Genomic DNA, 23,745 nt, shown 5'->3' on the forward strand with positions numbered 1-23,745 from the left:
TGACCAGTCATCTTGCGCCGATTACATCTTTTTAGACTTTTCGTAAGCTATTGATAAAGTGTGCCATCAATTGGTGCTTTATAAATCAAGTCATCTTAATCTTGATCCACATGTCTTTAGATGGATTCAATCTTTTCTTCTCAACCGTCGGCAGTTTGTTTTCACTAATGGCACAACATCACCGCTTACTAACGTGCTATCTGGTGTACTTCAAGGATCCGTCCTCGGACCACTTTTATTTTTTATTTATATTAATGACCTTCTGTCCACCCTATCTTCTGCCATCCACCTTTTTGCTGACAACTGTGTAATTTTCCAAGAAATACGTAACCTCAATGACATTAATACTCAGTAAAGTGGAAAGTTGGGCTAGTTGGTGAGTGATCATCATACCTTGCTGGTGAAGCAGCACACAGACACGGACACAGCGAAGACGAACAGGAAAAGACGACACTTGCTGCACTCGCAACTATTTTATTTCAGAACACATACTTCATGTTTATATACCTGCGCACCCTCAGGCGTCAAAGCAAATCAAGGCAAGATTAAAGGCTTTTTTTTTTTATCATTTGCCCGCGCATACTCGGGCGTCAAAGACATGGCACTTATCTATCATGGTCACATGTTAGGGTATTTACGTCGCAACTTCTCTGCTGCTCCAGCGTCCTTAAACTTCTGCTTTACAAATCACTAATACGACCTATACTTCAACACGAGTCATCTATATGGGTCCCTGGGCATGAAAATCTTGCATCTTCTCTCGAACTTATACAAAACAACTCTGTTCACTTCATCTATTCAAATAACAACCGTACCACAGGTATCACAGCTATGAAAACTAACCTTTCTCTCCCACCTTTAAAAACTCGCCGGAAAATCAGTCACCTCCCTCTATTCCACAAGGTATATCATCACATCACGCTACACGGCAATTTTATTTCACCACCGGAATACATCTCCCATTGCATTGATCATCGGCACAAGGTTGGCATAAAAAAAATGCAATACGAAAGCTTTTTCCCAGTCCTACCTTCCCTAGACATCTGTCGAATGGAACCCCCTCCCTACCGATATTGCAGCCATTCAAGACAATCAACAATTTCGCGATGCACTAACAACCTTTGTTTATTTTGGAGAACGTTGAAATTATGTTCTAACAAAATTCACTGTATTGTATTGATTGTCTTTGTAATCTATAGTACCCACTCCCCTCTGTAATGCCTTTGGCCCTGAGGTTATAACAAATAAATAAATTGAAAGGAAAGATTGTCATCAACTAAAAATGTAGCATCAGACTACAAAGGGGATACATGTTTTTCAGGAAGAAAGCTTCGCAGTGGAGGAAAAATTCGTCTTGGTCCGGAATTCAAACTTGGTATCAACGCCTTTCCGGAAAAACTGTCTTTTTTTTCTTCCTTTTATGAGCTTTCTTCTGCCTTGCAGGATTTCACAGAACTGATTTGCCACGTTCTGTCTCTGTGCTTTGAGTTGTCGATGAATACGCCCCCTCGCACTGAGACCTGCTAGCCTCCTGGTTAGCTCAGATGACAGAGCGACCAGCCCAGATAGGCATTGTCCCGAGTTCGGATCCCGGAACAGGCTGAATTTTTATGCATCAGCGTATATTCCCCACTTTGAAGATTAGTGATGCGAGTGTATTAAGCGCAGCGGCAAGGATGAGGTCAGTGGCGCAGCTGCCATGGCGGCTGACCTAGATTAAGCTAGGCGAGCAGTACTGTGGATGACATCATTGGCACCATCTGCTCCACGGAGCAGATGGCTTCAGTGCCCAACATAACTCGGCACTCAGAGAGGCATACAATCAGTTCTGTACCAGTGCTTGGAAAGAATAGTAGGTGCTTCATCACTGTGAAGTAGTATGGACGGAGCGAGTACTTCTCAAGATCTTGCAGCTGAACAGCAAGCTAGAAGGACCAATCGCGGTGGAAGCGCCATCTAGAACCATGTGAGTCTACCGATCCCAAAGTCATCACTCTAGTCAGAAGGTGAAGAAGGAACAGCAGTAGATGTACTGAATGAGATGTGAAATAAAATAGTAATTTAATAATTAACGTAATTGTGCTGTTGAAGTGGGCTCAAATATGATAAATAATTAGACAAACAATAAGATAAACAATAAGAGAATAATGAGATAAATAATGACGTCAGAAATGAAAGAAAGTATGCTCACACGAAATACGAGTTCACTTCGTGAAACAAGCATAGTTTTTCCTCAAATACAAAGCTCCCCGGCAGTTCTGCAGATTTTCCCGGAAAACTGAATAACATCCTAAGCCAACTAGTTAAAAAATACCCTACCGCGCAGATTCCGCTATTCGGGGACTTCGATTATTCGAACATTGATTGGTCTAACTTCAAATAACTACCGGTAGCACTGAATCCAAAGAGTTCATTAATGTCTGTCTGAATTATAACCTTTCACAATTGATAACTGAGCCAACACGTGTCACACATAATGCCAACATTCTAAACCTAGTTACTGTCTTCAAATCCTGAAACACTATCGTCTCTTACTGTAACGAAATAAGTGACCACAAAGTAATTCATGCTACATTCACCTTATTTCCGACCCCGCACCATACTCATAAAAAAACAATCCGCCTTTACGATAAAAGCAATTACCGGGCAATAAATAATCAATTAGAAAAATTCTACGAGGGATTCAAAACAGCCTTTCAACATCTATCTGTTCAAAAAAACTGGTCTCTTTTTCAGGAAAAAGTGGCACATTTAACTGAAAAATACATACCAACATTATCGATTCAAGCTAACCGCCATAAATCATGGTTCACAAAAAATCTGAAAACACTCGAGATAAGAAAAAGCGCCTATTTTGACAAGCTAAGCAAAACCTGAACAATCACTCGTGGAACAAGCACTACGAAGCAGAACGCTTTTATACACTAAATACACTTTAGAACGCATTATACACAAATACACAAAACAAATACACTTTCTTTCATTTCGATCTGGCTAACATGATTAGTGAAAATCCAAAGAAATTCTGGCAAATCATTAACCCGCAGCCATCACGCACTATCTCCTTGCCGAATGAGCAGGGTGAAATCTTATCAAAGTCGGACATTGCTAACACATTTAATACAGCCTTTTCTTAAGTGTTCGCTAAAGAACCAGACACTCCCTTACCTACGTTTTTTACGTCGTTTCTACCTACACAATGTCGGCTATCACTTTCTTGATACATGGAATTTCAAATATAATAGACAATATTAAACTTTCGTCATCCGCAGGTCTCGACAAAAATCACATCGAAGTTTTTAAAAAACACCAAGTTATTCTCTGCAGCATGCTTAAAATTGTTGTTTTCACAGTCATTGTCTTCTGGAAACCTCCAGAAAGAGTGGAACATGAGCAAGGTTGTTTCAGTCTACAAATCGGACAATAAAAGTTTGCCTTTGAACTACTGCCCCATTTCTATCACGTCGGCGCCCTGTAAGATCATGGAACATGTTATATACACCCATATAATTAACTTCCTTGATACTAACAATTTCTTTGACCAATCCCAGCATGGATTCTGCAAGGGACTAATGATGATGTGTGGTGTTTTATGGCGCAAGGGCCAGGTTTGGCCAAAGAGCGCCATGACAAATGGTAATGTTGACGATGTATTACGGATGGCGTGCACAATGAATTCCTCATGGTATATGTGACATCGCTGTAAAAGGGCCTAAAATCTGTAGCTGTAAATGGCGTAGAATATAAAGTTGCTAAAATAATGACGGTGACTAGGCAGTGATGTGGGCTATGGCAATGGGCTTTCGTTAAAACATTACGCAATAAAACATAACACTGACACCAGAGTTTCAAGCAAGCCCTTGAATGCAGGGCTGTTAGTCACGTGCTAAAAATTGCCTGGCCAAGTCTAAAAAACCTAAGACTGTTTGAAGTTTGAAAAACGGTTCGTCACTAAGAAAAAATGCAGGATGGAGAGGTATATTTTCGCGATATGCAGAAGGGAAATACTTTTTCCTCTCTGTTTCTATTGCAGGGCACTGGATAAGAACATGGAGGACAGTCAGGCTATCGCCGCACCTACTACAGGTAGGAGGATCCCCGCCAGTTAAGAGGTAGGAGTGAGTACTGCAAGTGTGTCCTATTCTTAACCGGCATAGAAGTACTTCCTTGTACCATGCTGTTTTGTCACTTTTTCAGTTCCGCAATTTTGGTTTTATAATGTGTAACTTATTCAATGTTTGTGTATCCCACTCTTCTTGCCAATGATTCCTCAATTTACGGCGCAGAAAGGGCTTTAGGTCTGTGGCAGGAATGGGGATATTTCCATCTGTGGTGCTAAAACTCACTGACGTAGCTTTTTCGTCAGCAGCTACGTTGCCTTTTATGCCTTTATGGCCAGGTATCAAGCCTAGTATAATCACTTGGCTGCACATATATGCGGAGCATAACAAGCTATACACTTGCGAAACAGAATTGGCTATTTTTCTTCATAATCTACACTCAAATCTCGATATTAATGTACAAACTTATGCAATTTTCTTTGACTTCCCAAAAGCATTTGATAAAGTAGCTCACCAACGACTGTTCCTAAAGCTTTCATGGTTAAACCTACATCCTGCAGTTTTAGCATGGATAGAACAATTCCTCACTAATCGCATGCAGTTGGTGAACGTCAATAACACTACTTCTGAGCCCCTACCCGTAACGTCACGCGTCCCTCAGGGCTCAATACTAGGCCCCCTCCTATTTTTATTATACATTAATGATCTACCATTACACGTGTCGTGCAAAATCTGCATGTACGCTGATGACTGTCATTTACTGCTCAGTTACTAATGATAATGATCAAATCGCCCTTCAGGAAGACTTAAACAATATTCAAAATTAGTGTCAACATTGGTTAATGGTCCTAAGCCCTACTAAATGTAAAGCAATGTCGTTCTCCCGCCGTTCTAACCCCTTGGTATTTCAATACGAAATCGCTAATGAACAAATTCAGTGTGTAAACAATTATAAGTACCTGAGTGTTACCGTCTCAAATGATATGGACTGTTGTGTGCATGTCATCATCATCATCAGCCTGGTTATGCACACTGCAGGGCAAAGGCCTCTCTCATACTTCAGCTATCCCGGTCATGTACTAATTGTGGCCATGTCGTCCCTGAAAACTTCTTAATCTCATCCGCCCACCTAACCTTCTGCCGCCCCCTGCTATGCTTCTTGTCCTTTGGAATCCAGTCTGTAACCCTTAATGACCATCGGTTATCTTCCCTCCTCATTACATGTCCTGCCCATTTCTTTCTCTTGATTTCAACTAAGATATCATTAACTCGAGTTTTTTCTCTCACCCAAGCTGCTCTTTTCTTATCCCTTAACGTTACACCTATCATTCTTTCCATAGCTCGTTGCGTCAGCCTCAACTTAAGTAGAACCCTTTTCGTAAGCCTCCAGGTTTCTGTCCCGTACGTGAGTACTCGCTTGTGCATGTGACTAACGTTATCTCTTCAGCTAACAGATCACTTGGGTTCCTACGACGTCACTTAAAAAACGCACCGCAGCATGTGAAACTATTAGCTTATAAGACACTAATACGACCCAAACTAGAATACGCACCAGCCATTTGGAGCCCTCGCCAGACTTTCCTCATTACCGCCCTTGAGGCATTTCAGAATCGGGCCATCCAGTTCATTCACTCCGCTTTTTCATACGATGTCAGCGTAACTTCATTAAAAGCGAAATCTGGCATATAAACCCTTTCCCACCGCCGTTTAATTTCACAAATTATACCACGGCATACTCAATCGTGCACCATATATCTTGCCACCATTACGCATATCCCATCGCATAGGACATTCCTTAAACGTAACTCTCCACACGTGCACACTATCACTTTTGCATCTTCTTTTTTGCCTCGAACAGCCAAAGACTGGAATGGCCTTGCGCACAAAATCGTTTCTATACCCAGCTCATCTGCCTTCATAGAAGAAATTGCCTCACATTATGCCTTGAAACATCTTGATAGTCTCTCATATTCTTTGTAACCCACTGCTTATGTAATACCCTGAACAGGGTTCTCTAAGGAAATAAAGTGAAAGTGAAATTTGGCGCTGCCGACAGTTTTCAAAGACCAGCTATGTGGGTGACGTTTTTCGTCGACCAGGCGTCATCGGAGTCTGTTGTGTTCACCCGATACTAAGTGCACAGTGAGCCAGCGACGGACCTTCCTCTCGAAGTTAGTTCTAGCGCACTGATCAACGTGGTGCTGCAACAAGCTGCAATCAGCCGCCAAGCCCTTGTAAACAGGATCGGTGACAGTGAATCTACAACTGCAGACACAGAGCGAACTTGTTCTGGAACCCATACGACGCGGCACCTTCAAAGAGGCAACGCCTGCTGGGAAGGTGAGCCTAGACTTGACTGTTATGGAACTGCAAAGGCACATTAGGCAACAGATTGAAATAATGAGAATTTTCGTCTAAGCGCTTATTCGAGAGCAATCAGCACGAGGCATTGTTGAACCGAATGTCTTTGATGGAAACTCGCAAAGTGCACACTACTGGCTGTGGTTTCTAGAGTATGCCTGTGACAAGAATATGTGGCACTCCGACGACACAAAGATTTTCAATATGCGCCACTATTTGGGCGGTATAGCCAGAAAATGGTATGATGTACAAGAAGAAGAAGAACAAAACTTTATTCGTAGAAAGAATTTCGTTACCCCTAAAACGGGGTAACGCCGTGTGGTCGGGCCCCTATTCCAAGGCACCGCTGGCCCACGCCATCCTTCCTGCCCTGCGGACGAGCCTGAGCTGATCCCCAAGGGTGGAGCTGGATAGCAATGCCTCCCACCTCGCTCTCATGTTATCTTCTTGTTCTTCTGTGTGAGCTGTGCACTCCCATGTGATGTGGTAGAGCGTTGGTGTGCTCCCACACCACGGGCATATGTCCTTGTATGCTGTTGGGTAGTATATGTGCAATTTATGTAGGTTTATGTATGTGTCTGTTTGGAGCCTGCGTAACGTCGCTGAGTCCATGGCTGAAAGGTTCCTATGCGGGGCTGGGTAGAGCCTTCTGACTTCCCTGTGGTGTTGCAAGATCGCTTTATAACTTGGATCGATGGGTGTCGGGTCCTCCACCATGTTGCCATGGGCAGCTCGGCAATTAGTAAAACCTCGAGCCACCTCATCTGCATGGAGGCTCCCAGTAACACCCTCGTGTCCCGGGGCCCATGTTATCGTTTGGGTATACCTGACGTCAAGGTCTCTGTTGATTTCGGTAAGTATCCGGCGTGCCCTCGCGCTGATCTGTCCCCTCTGATAGTTTCTACATGCGGCCTGAGAATCTGTGACTATTGTTAGTGGAGCATTGCGCTCTATGCCTTCTCGTATAGCTAAGGCGACGGCTATCTCTTCGGCTTCTAAAATGGTTGCTTGGGAAACCGAAGCACAGGCCGTGATTTTCCCTTTACGGTTTACGACAACTGCCACCATGTTCTTTGCGTTGGCCCGATATGGTGAAGCATCCGTGAATCGTGCAGTGTCCAAGTATTTTGTTGTTTTGTCTATGTATTCTGCTCGAGCTTTTCTCCTTCCTGCGTGTAATGTCGGATCCATGTTTTGTGGTATTGGTGATACCCCATACAAAGCTCTAATCTGGCAGGGTAGACCTTTGGCGTTTTGGTATATTTGTATGCATTCTCCAAGGCTGACTCTTAGAAGAAGAGCTCTGCCGACTGTCGTTTGCGCCAATCGACTCCTCTGCGCTATGAGTTGGGCCTCAGCCAGCTCATGAAATGTATAATGGAGGCCGAGGGCTAGAAGCTTCTCATTTGAAGTGTTGCGTGGCAGCCTCAGGGCTGTCTTATATGCCATCCTTATTATTGTATCAGCCTTTTCTTCTTCCTCCCAGTTCATGGTATGGTAAGGTAGGGAGTACATTAGTCTGCTGATGACCAGGCTTTTCACCAATCTGAGGGTGTCTTGTTCCCCCATTCCTGTCCGATTATGAGCCACACGGACTATCATCCGGTTAATTTGTTGCGTTGTTTTTCTGATCGTGTTTAAAGTGTGTAAACATCAACTCATAGATCATGTAACAACATGTTGGGAACTGTGGAAAAGCAACTTTTTAGTGGCTTTCGAAGGCAATGCAGTAGGGAGATGGGATGTGGCACTATGGTTCAGGTATACAGGTGGCTCTCTGCTTGAGCACTGTCTTGAGAAGCATCGCGTATTGTATTCTGCAGAACCGAAGCTGTCGTCTTCTGCTGTTGTAGCTTTGATAACACAAGGGTTGTGTATCGAGATTTGTAGTTATGTCCAGCTCAAAGGTCCAAGAACATTTGATGACCTGCTGAACTTTCTACAGACCCAAGTGCCAAGAATTACATTGAGAAGACAGCCAGGTGGTAAAACAGAACAACTTGATTCTCGTAAGCTGAGTGAGCATCTAGAACCGTTGCCGTCATCTGAATGTGAAGATAGCTTCATAAACAAATCCCTGGAAAGTGTCAATCATGACTGTGAGGATGGTGAAGAACGATTTACCGTAGTTCACGGCAACCTACTTCCACATAATCTGTCTACCGTGGATCACAAGCCCCTGAAAAAGAGCTTCAGTGAGACGGTGTATTTGGTGTCGTCAAGCTTACCGTACGCCCCCATTAAGGTAGATGGCATAGAAGTGAAGGCTCTTGTTGACAGTGGAGCTTCGGTATCAATTATCAACAAGACTCGAGTGGATGCCGGTCGTCTGCACGCTGGTAGAACATTGCGTGTCCAAGCCTACGATGGGTCAGTGACCATGCAAAGTGAATGGGTAACCCTGGCTATTGAATTTCAAGGACATGATGTATTGGCAATTGGCAATTATTGGCTATTACAATATTGACGATTGACATGACAATGATGTATAGGCAATTCCCAATGTCACCTATGATTTTCTTTTTTCCTGTCCAGACATGAAAAAGCTTAAGATAAACCTCTACTGGGATGACAAAGTAACGGCCGAAGACCCGATAAGAACAGAAGATCCTGGTGAAGAACCTAGTGTGTAAAGCTAATTTTTCACCAGGAAAACATCCAGACTAAGTACACAGAGCTTACGTGCACGGGTAGCTACCCTCCAGCAATTAAATCACATGTCGTTCCTTTCGAGCTGGACAATAAAACAGTGGTTCGTAGACCCCTATAAGATGTCCAGAGATAAAAAGGTATGGCTGAAAAAGGAGTAGCAAGAAATGTTGGACGCAGGTATCATCCAGCCTTCTGTATTTCCATTTGCTTCTCCTATAACTATTGCACCAAAAGAAGATGGGACATTGCACCTCTGCACAGACTACTGGGATCTCAATCGTCAAACTGAATTGATATCTTATCCAATGCCGAGAATCGATGACATCATTGATGAAACTGGAGGTCGCCATTGTTTTTCATGAATAGACAGACCTCTGCAAGAGCTTTTGGCAGATTCCACCAAGTGAAGAAATACACCGCGTTCATAACCCCATTTGACTCGTTTGAGTACAACCGCCTACCATTTGGTTGGAAAAACTGCCCTGCGTGGCTTCAGAAGATTATGACGGACATTCTGAAACCTTACCTGGGCATATTTTGCAATGTGTACATCCAAGACATCATCATCAACTCAAAGACAAAGGAAGAACACCGTAGTCATCTTTCAAAAATTCTTCACGCTCTCAGTCTTGCCCAACTCAAAGTCAACTTCAAGAAAAGTGCGTTTAGAAGAACTTGTTGTTGGGCGAGTTGGTAGATATTAGCGAATATTGTTTAACTGCACGAACAAACGAACCACAAAGACAGCAAGGGACATGGACGGGCGCAGACTTGCAACTAAAGTTTATTCCACAGCGTCCTCATATAAGTACACCCCCAAAATACACCACTGCGCGTGAGTGAAAAAAAGCAAGATAAAAGTAAAACCTTGTATAAGCAAAGCGTGACCTTCACGAACGTAGGTAGGTCGCGTTTTGCTTATACAAGGTTTTATTTTTCTTTTATCTTGCCTTTTTTCGCGCACGCACAGTGGTGTATGTCAGGGGTGTACTTATATGTGGACGTTGTGGAATAAACTTTAGTTGCAAGTCTGCGCCCGTCCATGTCCCTTGCTGTCTTTGTGGTTCGTTTGTTCGCGCAGTTAATGTTTGCGAAAAGTGCGTTCTTTTCAAGATATTGTAGTATTTCTTGGCAGGGTGTTTGATGGACACACTAAAAGCACTAAGCAAGAATCGGTAGAGAGAATCTCTAAGCTGGTAAAGCCTTATGACGTGTACTCCCTGCGCATTTTTCTTGGCCTAGCAGGACACTTCCTGGCATTTATCGAAGACTATGCACTGAGAACAAGGTGCCTCACATGTTTAACTCAGAAAGGCGTGCCTTTTCAATTGGACGAGAAGTACAAAGCTGTCTATTGTGAGCTTGTAAAACTAATATCGTCGGACCCCATCTTGCTTATACCGGATTTTTCTCTGCCTTTCGTGCAGAACACGGACGCATCACATTATGCTACCGGTGCAGTTCTATACCAGAAACCCTCCAAATAAGCTGATCAAACCAAACACTACGTTGTGGAGTACTACAGCTATACCCTGAAGCCCACCGAAATGAATAACTCTACCACAGAAAAGGAAGCTCTGGCCATCTTAAAAACTGTGCAATACTTTCATACTTACCTGGAAGGTGCCAAATTCATTCATATTTAAAACAGCGCCAAAAAACACGGACAAGGGAGGACACAGGACGAGCGCTATCCTGTGTCCGTGCAATAAGCAATAACCGCATTAACCGTGCAATAAGCAATAACCATACAATAAGCAACATGTCGCCAAGCCTGTACATTGCAGTACCAATGTAGTGTATTCCATTCCCACCTCTTGCGGCTGCACTTACATGGGGCAAACAGGACGCTGCATCAATTAAATTTGCGTGAGCATGCTCACTGTGTCAAGATTAAGACTGGCAGTAAACTGGCTGTTCATTGTGCCAAGTGTGGCTATACTCCACTCCTTGACCACACACGTGTGTTGAAAAGGTACAGCAGTCAGATGGCCAGAGAAATCTTTGAGGCATTTTCAATGTGTCAGTTAGGAGCCACCTGTGTTAGTTCCCCTTCTATTGCACTTTGCGATAAAGAACTTAAGTTCCTTAGAAAGCAGTTTGGCCTGTGTCCACCATGTTATGGTTTCTTTTATACTGTTTAATGTCATTGACGCATGCGCAGCAGTAGTTGACCGACAATGACTCGCCTTCCCCTCCCCTTCTTTCACTCTCTTTATGCCTGTTGCAAATTGTATATATTTGCGCAGGCTCCAATAAAGGTGTTGTTGGCATAGCACTCGTCCTGTGTCCTCCTTTGTCCATGTTTTTTGGCGCTGTTTTAAATATGAATGATCCGTACCAACTAGCTCGCACCCAAAACCTTCTGAGCCAAATTCATACTTTTCATTGACCATCAAGCACTGACTCAACTGAGCATGGCCCCGCCAAGAGGCAGCATTGCTAGATGGGTGAACTATCTGTAACAATTTGATTTCGTAATTTCGCACCGTCCTGGTCCACTCCTCACTGGCACTGATGCACTATCAAGATTACTTGTACATGAATCAAGCAAAAATACAGAGGCAATCAATCATATTAGGCTGTGGGAAGGTACAGAAGAGCTCCAGTTTATCAATGGAAGGTATCACGCACCTTCAACTATGATTCCAACGATTCTTCATTTATACCACAACACTCCTGGATTGGGTGGACATGATGGCTTCTGGTGCACTTGTAAGAAATTGCTCATGAGATTCACATGGCCGGGCATGAAAAACGACATCAGCCATTACATTCACACAGGCCACCTCTTCCAGGTGAACAAAGTTGAATTCAAGCAATTGACAGACGTTATGAAAAACCCTGAATATTCAAGTGTCCCGTTCAAAGTAATTCATTTGGACTTCGCGGAGCTCAAGAAGAAGGGGGAAGGAGTCAAGCGAACGCAAGCTTTCTTGCTCTCCATATATGAGTGCACAAGGATGAATGCGGCTAAAGCTGGCAAAGAAGACGCAAACAGTGTAATACATCTTCTCAAAGCTGAATGTTTTAAACACACAAAGACACTTGTCTGTGACAACGGGCCGGCTTTCCGGAGTGTCAAATTATCAAAGTGGGCATCAAGTATTCTCCATACCACCCGGCAGCAAACGGCCTAGCGGAACGTGCCATATGAGACATCAAACAGTATCTGAAGATGTATCCCGACTTTGCCGGTGGCTGGAAGTGCTGTCTCGAGGCCGCTGTGAAACATCACAACAGATCGTACACCACTGGTTTAGGCTGCAGCCCTCATTTTGCAACTTCGGGTACAGCGCCCATACTTCCTGCAGATCGTGAGCTAAGCCTCCTAGAGAACCTCGAACTTGCGGAAGGAAAAGTGTCAAAGAACAGGAGGTCTACAAGCACCGCATGAAGCAAAACTTTGATAAAAGGCACCGCAGCGAGATACCGGACATACAACCTGGAGACTATGTCCTTGTAAGGAAAGGAGCTGTGCCTTCGAATTCTAAATTTTGCAGACCATTTCAAAAGATTAAGACTGCATGCCAGCATGCAATATTGAAGAATGTCTGATACACTGGAGCCTTGGGTCAAACGGAGTGCACCTCTATTGGAGACATATTCAAGTGTTACCCCAGGAGGCGTAACTAAAAGAAGTCTGGAAGAATGAAGCGGTCTGCGCTGGACGCATGAAAGAAGACAAATGGGCTGGGGGAGAAGTGGCAACGAAGAAGGTGGAATAAAATGGCGGACGACACCCGTCTCACTGAGATTATGTCATTTCTGCGGCCATTCTAGTTAGGAACGCTACATAAGTCATTACATCTGTTTCGTGCTCCAACACAATTCCCTCGCAAATTTGCATACTTGTAGAAATAACAATAATAATTTTAAACCTGCAGTGCAGGTCATGCATCAAGTGATTGCCCTTTGATTTTTCAAAACATTGTGACTTTTAATTTATCAAACATCAATGCTCCATTTTTCCTTTCTTCAGAACAAGACTTCCACCTCTTTTTTCGTATTTCAAGTACCCTTTCGGAATAATCCTCATTAATACCCATCTGGGTGCATTTGAGCTTAAAACCACTGCTTATGATTATCTTATCTTAAAAATCTACAAGCATTATTATAATTACAGTTAAAACCTAGAATCCTTTTATCCAAACCTGTGTATCTTCACAGTGTAGACTACCTTTTTTATGAGTATTTCAACAAAGATGCCGTCATTTACTTTTTCGTTACAACTTCCTAGCTTTTGTGCTCATCTTCTATGGTTCTGCAAACATATGTTGTTTTGTCGAGAACTATTTCCAATTAGTGTGAACTTCCTTGGAGAGCAAACATGAGATTTAAGTGGCAGATTTACAACATAGGTTAAAAATTATATTGTGGGGCTTGACGTGCCAAAAACCACTTTCTGATTATGAGGCAAGCCGTAGTGGAGGACTCCGAAAATTTTGACCTGTGATTCTTTAACGTGCACTTAAATCTAAGTACACCGGCGTTCTCGCATTTCGCCTCCATCGAAATGCGACCGCCATGGCCGAGATTCGATCTTGTGACCTCGTGTCAGCAGCCCAACACAACATAGGTTCAATGAGTAAACATCTGAAATTGAGTAATTGGGCTCCTGATTTAGGTAGAAAAAGAAACATATTAGTGACCAAAGAGCACAGTATTTATTACCTTGGTTTTTTGAAGATATTTGCATTTCACTGACACTGTTGCCCATTCATTTTTTTTCCAAGCTAACTTGTGGAAATTGCAACAAGAGAGTTTCACGTAATACCAATGCCCCAACACACAAAGATAGACAGTTGGGTGAGTTGGTACAATAACATGATCTTGGCTTGTAGCGCAAAGCAAACACGGACACAGAAAGGAGCAGACCGGATGAGTGCTAACTCTCAATGAAATTTTTATTAAAACGAAGAACATATATATAGGTGATTGCAAAAACCGCAGCATAAGAACATGACAAGGTAAAAAACATCAGTTAAACATATCAGGAGGTATGGAAGTCAAAGAAGGAAAAAAAAAAGATTACTTCAGATTAGTACACGTATTGAGGATCGAGGTACTGAAATTCGCAATCTAACAGAGACAACGATGCATGGCTAATGCAAGTGTCTCCTAATCTTTTGATGTGGAATGCCTCGATAATTTCTCGTGTGGTTTGGCATTTATGTCTGGAAAGAATTTTTGTGCCTTCAAAGAAAGGTTTACAACCACAATTGAAACAATGTGACGCTAAATGTGATGCATTAGGGTTGTTTAATGAATGTTTGTGTTCTTTAAGTCTAATGTTAATGCACCTGCCGCTCTGTCCAATGTAAGCTTTCACGCACTCGAGTGGAATCTGATAAACTATACCGGTGTTGCAAGGCACTAAAGAGGACACATGTTTAACGTCGCAGTCATCTTTTCTTTTTTTGCCACCCTATTCAAGTTTCCCATTTATCATAGGGCACATGTTAGACAACTTGCGAGGGGCCGAGAAAATTGTATTGACCTCATACCTATTGGCCATGTTCCTTAAACCATGGGATAATCTATGTATATAGGGTACCACAGCAAACTTTGTTTCTTTTTTCTGTTCTTCTTGTTTCTTACTGGGGCTTTTTACCCATTTTAAAAGATTTTCGCAGGTTAGTGATAATAAAATGCACGGGATAGCTAGCCTTTCCAAGCCTTTCTATCTGTTGTGAAAAACTTTGTTGCATATTGTGCGGACATGACTTGGTAATGGCAGACCTAAGAGTTGAATAAGCTATCCCCTGTTAAACAAGTTTAGAATGACAAGAAGAAAATTCAAGCAGTGGTTTCTTAGCCCTAGCTGAATAACGCCAATAGAAATGCTCATCCTGGAACGTTAGGCACAGATCTAAAAACTGTAATTTGTTGCCCTGGATAAACTCAAGTGTGAAACCTAGGCCCGCACCACATTCCCTAAAAACCTTTAAAATATCCGTAGCTTTCTTGGTGTAGCTATCGTGAGAACAAAACACCAGGTTGGCATTATTTAGCGTCACATTGTTTCAATTGTGGTTGTAGACCTTTCTTTGAAGACACAAAAATTCTTTCCAGGCATAAATGGAACGGAGGAAGCCTAAAAACAGTGAAGAAGAAACTAGGAATTGGCAAGAATCAGACGTATGCGTTAAAAGACAACGCCGGCAATATCATTACTAATATGGATGAGATAGTTCAAGTGGCTGAGGAGTTCTATAGAGATTTATACAGTACCAGTGGCACCCACGACGATAATGGAAGAGAAAATAGTCTAGACGAATTCGAAATCCCACAGGTAACGCCGGAAGAAGTAAAGAAAGCATTGGGAGATATGCAAAGGGGGAAGGCAGCTGGGGAGGATCAGGTAACAGCAGATTTGTTGAAGGATGGTGGGCAGATTGTTCTAGAGAAACTGACCACCCTGTATACGCAATGCCTCATGACGTCGAGCGTACTGGAATCTTGGAAAAAAGCTAACATAATCCTAATCCATAAGAAAGGGGACGCCAAGGACTTGAAACATTATAGACCGATCGGCTTACTGTCCGTTGCCTACAAAGTATTTACTAAGGTAATCGCAAAAAGAATCAGGAACACCTTAGACTTCTGTCAAGCAAAGGACCAGGCAGGATTCCGTAAAGGCTACTCAACAATAGATCATGTTCACGCTATCAATCAGGTGATAGAGAAATGTGCGGAATATAACCAACCCTTATATATAGCTTTCATTGATTACGAGAAAGCGTTTGATTCTGTCGAAACCTCAGCAGTCATGGAGGCATTGCGGAGTCAGGGTGTAGAAGAGCTGTATACTGAATACTGAAAGATATCTATAATGGCTCCACAGCCACCGTAGTCCTCCATAAAGAAAGCTACAAAATCCCAATAAAGAAAGGCGTCAGGCAGGGAGGTACCATCTCTCCAATGCTATTCACAGCGCGTTTACAGGAGGTATTCAGAGACCTGGATTGGGAAGAATTGGGGATAAAAGTTAATGGAGAATACCTTAGTAACTTGCGATTCGCTGATGATATTGCCTTGCTTAGTAACTCAGGGGACCAATTGCAATGCATGCTCAATGACCTGGAGAGGCAAAGTAGAAGAGTGGGTCTAAAAATTAATCTGCAGAAAACTAAAGTAATGTTTAACAGTCTCGGAAGAAAACAGCAATTTACAATAGGTAGCGAGGCACTGGAAGTGGTAAGGGAATACATCTACTTAGGGCAGGTGGTGACGGCGGATCCGGATCATGAGACAGAAATAATCAGAAGAATAAGAATGGGCTGGGGTGCGTTTGGTAGGCATTCTCAGATCATGAACAGCAGGTTGCCATTATCCCTCAAGAGAAAAGTCTATAATAGCTGTGTCTTACCAGTACTCACCTACGGGGCAGAAACCTGGAGGCTTACGAAAAGGGTTCTACTCAAATTGAGGACGACGCAACGAGCTATGGAAAAAAAGAATGATAGGTGTAACGTTAAGGGATAAGAAAAGAGCAGATTGGGTGAGGGAACAAACGCGAGTTAATGACATATTAGTTGAAATCAAGAAAAAGAAATGGGCATGGGCAGGACATGTAATGAGGAGGGAAGATAACCGATAGTCATTAAGGGTTACGGACTGGATTCCAAGGGCGTAGCAGGGGGCGGCAGAAAGTTAGGTGGGCGGATGAGATTAAGAAGTTTGCAGGAACGGCATGGCCACGATTAGTACATGACTGGGGTTGTTGGAGAAATATGGGAGAGGCCTTTGCCCTGCAGTGGGCGTAACCAGGCTGCTGCTGATGATGACCACTACATCTGGTTGTTCTTTTACTTTCATTGGTGAAAAAGCCTAATCATGAAAGTAAGAAAATTCTAACAGTACTCGTCTCACGCTGAATGTTAACGTTAATGAGACTTGGAGCTCCTGTCCTATCGTAAGTATAAACCCTATGGAAGCGATCTTGCACGTGACTGTGACAAGCAACGCAATTGATATGATTGTTGCATCCACTCTTCGCCTACAAGTAAAACTCTACGAGAGCAACGACATTGAGCAACGTCTCCCAGGTGTTGCTGGTATTAGGGCAGCAAATATGCGCCAAAACTGGCGTGACGAAAGGTATCATAATTTGATTTGTTTTGCTATACAGAGCAGCATAAGCTATTTTTGAAAATCTTGCAGTTTTTTTTTTTTATCCCTGCATGCACCAAAGTTCGGCCGCTTGCTCATCTGAGCGACAACTGGTAATATGTCACTGGCGTACATCCTGCTCCGGCATCGCGATATTAGTTAGTCGCTCACATTAGTCGCCCCATTCAGCGCATTAACTTTCGGACATCATTTTGTAAAACATTTTCACCACCGCTAAGCTGATTGACTGAATGGAATGCGTTCTCGGTCCATTTCATTCAAGGTTGGTAAGTCCCACCTGCTTGGTCGAGATTTGACAAGACGCGCGATGCCTCACCGGCGCTTGGCAGGCGCCTTCTCGGCGCGATCCATGGCTCGGTCGACGCAGGCTGTCAGCTCCGTCCAGTCGGCGTGCAGTCCGCACTTCCAGCCCGTCGAGTAGCGGCTGAAGAGCCACGAGCGCTGGCCGCCCGTCGCCGCCGACGGGGGCCGGGCGCATCGACAACGCTTGCGGCCGCGCAGGCACTGGCAGGGCCGCTCCAGCGCGAGGTCGTGCACAAGATGCCGGCCGAACACGGTGCCGCCCGTCTTCTGGATGTGTAGGAACACCATGACGTCCGAACCGCGCATGTCGAACTCGAAATCGTCGCGCAGCATGTCTTCGAACGAGAGCTTGCTGGGCCGGCCCTCGCGCGTCACGTACCGCGGAGGTCCCAGACCCGCGCGGCTAATTCCGACATTCGCGTGGTGGCCGGGCAGCCTCGGAAACAGGTACGCCGCCACAACAAGCACGAACCCGACAAGCGCGCAAAGCAGAGCCACGCCACGGGCCATGCCTGCGCGCTCATCGCCGCCGCGCTACGCACGCACGCGAAAACAACGAAGCGCGCAGCCCGAGTACGTGTTCTTAGCTGGGGCGATGTAAGGGCCCCATAGAGGTCCCTCTAGGGCTATGGGCTCCGGGCTCCCTAGCTACGCTGGAACGCGTACGTCAATTTGTCCAATGTATATTATCCATAGAGTTTCTCACTATAACACCTAGAGGGTAATCTGGCGCCACCGTCTGTGGGAGTTTCTTAAGGGGGCACCGTACCGTCATGGGAATGACGGTATATGTATAGTGAACTAGATTCTAGTTCACTGTAGTATATGTAGTATATGTGTCTGCGAGGCTCGTGTTGGCTGGTGTTGTAAGAGGCTTCGTCTAAAACGTGGATATGGCTACGCAAATAACGCGTTCTCAAAGTAAAATCTTCATAAAATGTTTCCATTCACGCATATTACATCTTTATTCACCCACAACGCATGACCAAGCGAAGAAAACCAAGAACAGACGACCAACTGTTTCAAAGCGAGCGCGAACCTTTTCGTCTGTTTTCCAACTTTAGCGGCCCGCTGATACTTTTTACGTAACATGTCGTCGTACACACAATAACAAGTTCTCATAGGTAAACAAAACATGTTTTCGCGTAATAATAAAGCTAAAACAGCTTTTCACGTGCTGCTGTAGTAGAAAATGAATCATTGTGACAGACGCAACGGTACTTGCCAAGCGCGTCTTCAAGGCGTCCTGTCTCTACGAGAACGATGCCAATCCGAATCCACAACATACCGGCATTCCCATGCATACCACAGCGCAGCAGCGCCAAATTTCCCTCTAGGTAATGTAGTGAGAAACTCTATGATATTATCATAGAGTTTCTCACTACATTACCTAGAGGGAAATCTGGCGCTGATGCGCTGTGATATGCATGGGAATGCCGGTATGTTGTGGACACGACCTACTGGAACTCCAGACCTGCACAGATATCCGGCTTGCGCCCACTTTCGTTCGACCGACGGCCATAGGTGGCGCTTTCATAACCTGTTCGTCTGCTACGCGGTGGGCGGCTGTGCGGCGTTGTAATTAGTACAGCAGCTGTTGTGTTGTGACTAACTGCTTGTCTAGTTGATGATTTTTGCTAACACAGTGACAGTGATGTCACACGGCTTCGATCGGTCACTGGGCTTCAAAAGTTGACTGCCCGAACCTACAAAATGTCGGAGCGTGTAGTCCGCTGCTCTCTAAAATAGCGATAGCCGCTCCTAGACCAACTAAGGGCTGTCCAAAGGGCCCGCGAACGGGCGGAGAACCATGGTCTTCCGGCCCCAACGTGGGAGCGGCCCGCAACTACGACTTAGTAGTTCCTTAGGACCTCAATAAAGTTTGTTGACTGACTGACTGAGCCGCTCCTATTGCCTTTTTCAAGCATATTATTATAAATCACATTGCTTATAGAGTTCGCAAAGTACACAACAGTTTTATTGTATACGTTGTAAAATTCGTTTCTACGCTCTTTAGAAACTTAAAGCTACCGAAATGTTCGACGACAGAACGATTACCACTCATTTAACTCTTAAAAGTTGTCCGTGAATGCATTGTGAGTTCAAAAAGTGAATTACGCACACAGCTTCACTGCGTACGTATCTTAAGCACCACCGTTATGCTGCCGCCTTACCACGCAGGAAACCTAGCTTTACAGTTTGAAAAGAGTTCCGTGACACGATTTAAGACCTGCAGTGCAGCACGCTTTAAAGCACTGGGATCATTTTTGCAAGCTTTCTACTGAGCTAGACATCCAACGACATTAAAAACAAGATATGCTCATGTACCTTTCCTTGAAACAGAATTGATCAACCTATTGCACATATCGGGCGGAGGAAGCTTACTCATGAATACTTTTACTATACTTTTACCAGATCATCTTCCTTTCACTACGGCACACAGCAGCAAATCCTAATGTCATCTACGACATTAGGCTGTCTGATGGTTGTCTGTAATCAACTAAAAGAAGCTAGATTATCCTATGAATCTTTTTAAACAATTTTTCCAGTCTCTTAAGGAGGCTAGGAAAGGGAAATTTATGCCGTCGATCTAGCATTGCAGCTGGCGGCCACCTATGCTCGTTGTTTACATTTCTTGCACCGCTCATCCTCTTCGATCTAGTTTCACAATTCAAACGCAAAGCATTCGCAAATATGTCTTCTTTTGTATATTTGTGAATTTAGTCATTTACCGCCAATACAAGCGCTTTGTGCCTGCCGAAATGGCAAGACAAGCGCTGAACAGATCGCAGAAGCAGACGACAGCGAACAGGTTATAACTAGCGCCACTCTGCTCGTACGTTCTTTCCCTAGCGGCAAAATGGACGAACTAGACCAGGCGTGCTGGAGGAGGGAGATCTGTGCAGGTCTGGAGTTCAGTAGGTCGTGGTTGTGGATTCGGATTGGCATCGTTCTCGTAGAGACAGGGAAAGTGGCGGCCGGCGTTGCGCGTACCCGGTGGTTCTAACGGGTACGTTGCGTTCACCCAAATAGCCAACTTATTACTGATTTGGCTTGGCTCCCGTTGGATTTTTAAAAGGCGGCGGTAGTGCGCCTTGGACATTTCTTGAATTTCTTGTGAGCGTCTGTGCAACAAGGTGTAACCTTTCTCTATGGTGAAAACTTTACGAGGTGTTTCTACGTTGTATGTTCGATTTAAGTGGTCTTCGCTGCCTTGGTTAGTTTGTTTGGCTGGTTAGTACATGCGCAAACGGTCTTTTGTGATGTTCTGGAGTTGTGGAAGGTCGTCGCCCCTATTGCAAGTACTTGAATTGTCGCGACATCATTCGAACACTATACGATCAGAGCAGAAACAAGTGCTGTAACCTACCCCGGTTATTGTGTAGGCGTCAGCTCTCGAAGTATTGGTCAATGCACGGTGGGAGCCCGTTTTATCTGCGGATGCGTGCTTGCACCAACTCTGACGAAACTCTGATCATTCGGGACCTATGAAAGCAGTGCTGTGTTGTTTTTGTTCCCTGCTTAGTTCGCCTGTTTACATACTCGCCTGAATGTGTGCTATTGTGGTTTTTAAGTTTTCCCCCGTGGGTCTGTACCAGATACCTCGCATTCAGCTGCTTGTCACCTGTGGTCGTTTATAACTTTGCTGCAGAATTTTGTCCTTAAGTCGAATAAACTTTGGAAGGGAATCGTGAAGCTTTACTCCCGGAAAGCGCTTGTACGTCCATAGAATTTACAGTTGAAATGCAACACATATCCTCATTTAAATTTTAGAAGAATTTATAGTTTCCGTAAATTGAAATTGCAGATAAACAGAATTCAATAAATTGAAGATTTCTATATGCACACCAAATAAGTTCTGCAAAGTAAAACGGTTTGTTACATTAAAGTTCAATATATGGAGGTCTAATTGTACAAAATTGATTGATATAGGGGTTGATTGGATACAGGGTGTGCATATTCACACGCCTGGTTCCGTAGTCAATCGTTACGTGCCGCTCTACCTGAGCAATAAACCAAGCAACAATGTTAATGTTTTCGAACTGTTCATATATCGGGAGCACACCAAGAAGGTGATCTAAAACCTCCAGGCATATGGTGACTTTCTGTTCCAAAAGAAAAAAAAGTAATAGTAATAATGTGTACAGTGGCATAGCAGAGTAAACAAACAAAAAAGCTGTCTTTTTAAGACAATGCTGCATGTTTTTTTCCTAATTACAGCAGCTGTGCAAGGTGTTCTAGACCAGTTAGGATATTTGAAAATTCAGTGTGATGGGCCAGTCTGTTTCCCTTAGTGTTATAATGGCCTCATATTCTTGCGAAGTTAATCATATGACTCCTGTATCCTTACTACGTTGAACTCCTGAAATGTTTTATTCCGGCCACTGCTCCTCATCCACCATGCTGCTTCTGCTTAATAGTTCTCAAGGCAATTATATTGCCCTCCTCTCCCTATTATTCAGGCAGAGAAACAGATCCACATGGCCATCACAAACTAATTTTCACTTGCATATGCCCTGACGTTCAAAACATTGCAGTTGAGCTGGAAGCTAGAATCAAGCTAGAAGCTAAAGGGAAGCTAGAATTAGCACTAGTGAAATGTGAAGGTTGTTACCAAAAGTGCCCACAGTGTGTGAGGCCACAGTTTATGCGAAGATAAAAGTTTTGAGAAAAATTGTATAAATTTTGCAGTTGATATTGTTGTTTTATTAATGCTGCTCTTGCTTTAGTTATCCTTTTTTTTTAGTCACCATATGTGTTAAATGTCACAGCATTTGATATTATAGCATTGACATATATCAGTGGGGTGGGGGGTCCTCATCTGGATAGTTCATTTCTAATGCATACACTTTGCATGGCTTGTTCGCGTTGCCAACACCTACTGTATTACTTTGCTATTAAAACCTTCACAATTGTTTTTCACACATAAATAAAACAAGCAGTCTAAAAATGCTCCTTTGTCTCATGCAATATAGCGCTCCTCTCAACTAAAGCTGTATGTTCTCGAGACACAAGTTGACAGCTACATGTTAGCTGCAAAACCTCTTAAATTTGCAACAATATTGAATATATTGAGACAAAAAAGCTATCTTGGTGAACATAATGCTGCAGATGCTGACCAGCACATGAGTAGTGCTTCTTTTATTACAAACATTTAATCACATTGCAGAGAGTGTGTACCACTTAAATCACAATCATTTTATTGAGATATTTTTGTGTCATTTGCATGTGGCAGAAGCAGGAAATAGTAAGCTGACTCTGCCTTAAAGCAAACATATGCATGAGAGAGCGCTTAAAGCATTTACTTGTTCAAACCGAGGCTTTGGTGTCTAGACTTCACGACGAACAGAGTAAAATGTGAGGTCACTTACTCTGTATTCTGAAACCATCTATGACTGGAAGCTTCATTCCACTGAGATGAGCGCAGTGCCACCCCTTGACTGAAGACGACGCTGTGTTTCACAGTAATTGACATGAAGTTTAATTAAAGCTAAGCAACCGCCTGTGTCAAGGAGTGGGGCTGCTGTGCATTTGAATCCAGGTGGAGGGTTGAGTGGAGAATACAGAAGTTAGTCATCTTTACCGATCCTTGAGCCTCTTAAGAGATTTCCTACAACATCTAAGCTCAGCCTTTCTGTTTTCTTACAGCATGGTTATTACAGGTGGTACAAAACATTCCATTGTACAGTTTCTATAATTCTTTGGGAAAACATACATCACCTCACTAAACAGGAATAGGCTCAATAGGTTCACTGGTATCATCTATAGTGTTTCCATCCAAGACCTATTGCTATTACCAGGCATTGCAGACATTCAGTGACGTAGCCAGCAATTCATTTCAGGGAAGGATTCTCCACTGGTCACTACCACTCCCCCATCACCTCTCTCTCTAGCACTATATAAATGTGTGGAGGGTTTTACATCACACCAAGACAAACTCCTAGCACTCCCCGGACAGGAATGCTTTAGCAATGAGGATGCACATTTTTACGTTGCCAAAACTTTGCTTAACTTCTGACAAAAGTTTTTCATTGCTAAGACTACGCCTAAAATTATGCTATCATCCTTGTGCTGTTTTTAAAAATGACTATATTAAAAATAATATTTTGTTTACAAATTGATGTATTTATATAATGTATATTATGACCTTGTTGGTACATTACTTAGGAAAGTGAACCGTGCTAAAAACATGACAGCGCTCTGTCTTGTGTCTTCTTGTTTGCAGCCCAGA

The 23,745-nt window shown here is 43.5% G+C and overlaps 1 protein-coding gene and 1 long non-coding RNA gene across 5 annotated transcripts in view; one reads left to right on the forward strand and one right to left on the reverse strand.

The window, feature by feature from the left end:
- The window catches only part of LOC139054907 (uncharacterized), a 30,739-nt gene extending 26,638 nt beyond the window's left edge, over positions 1–4,101 (forward strand). Inside the window, exon 3 of the long non-coding RNA XR_011511612.1 lies at positions 4,034–4,101. This is a non-coding gene — a long non-coding RNA (uncharacterized lncRNA). The remainder of the gene's footprint in view (positions 1–4,033) is intronic.
- The window catches only part of LOC139054905 (heparan-sulfate 6-O-sulfotransferase 1-like), a 180,664-nt gene extending 162,443 nt beyond the window's left edge, over positions 1–18,221 (reverse strand). The window contains exon 1 of one of the 4 annotated variants that reach the window (XR_011511610.1): positions 17,527–18,216. Coding sequence is in view for 3 of the 4 variants with exons in the window: in XM_070532638.1 (XP_070388739.1) it covers positions 17,527–18,023 (497 nt within the window). In the remaining variant the exon portion in view is untranslated. Of the gene's footprint in view, positions 1–17,526 lie in introns of all 4 variants that reach the window. The other 3 variants (XM_070532638.1, XM_070532637.1, XM_070532639.1) reach the window with 3 other exon arrangements.
- Positions 18,222–23,745: the final 5,524 nt, after the last annotated feature.

The sequence above is a fragment of the Dermacentor albipictus genome, chromosome 1, assembly GCF_038994185.2.
Source record: "Dermacentor albipictus isolate Rhodes 1998 colony chromosome 1, USDA_Dalb.pri_finalv2, whole genome shotgun sequence".
Lineage (NCBI taxonomy): Eukaryota > Metazoa > Arthropoda > Arachnida > Ixodida > Ixodidae > Dermacentor > Dermacentor albipictus.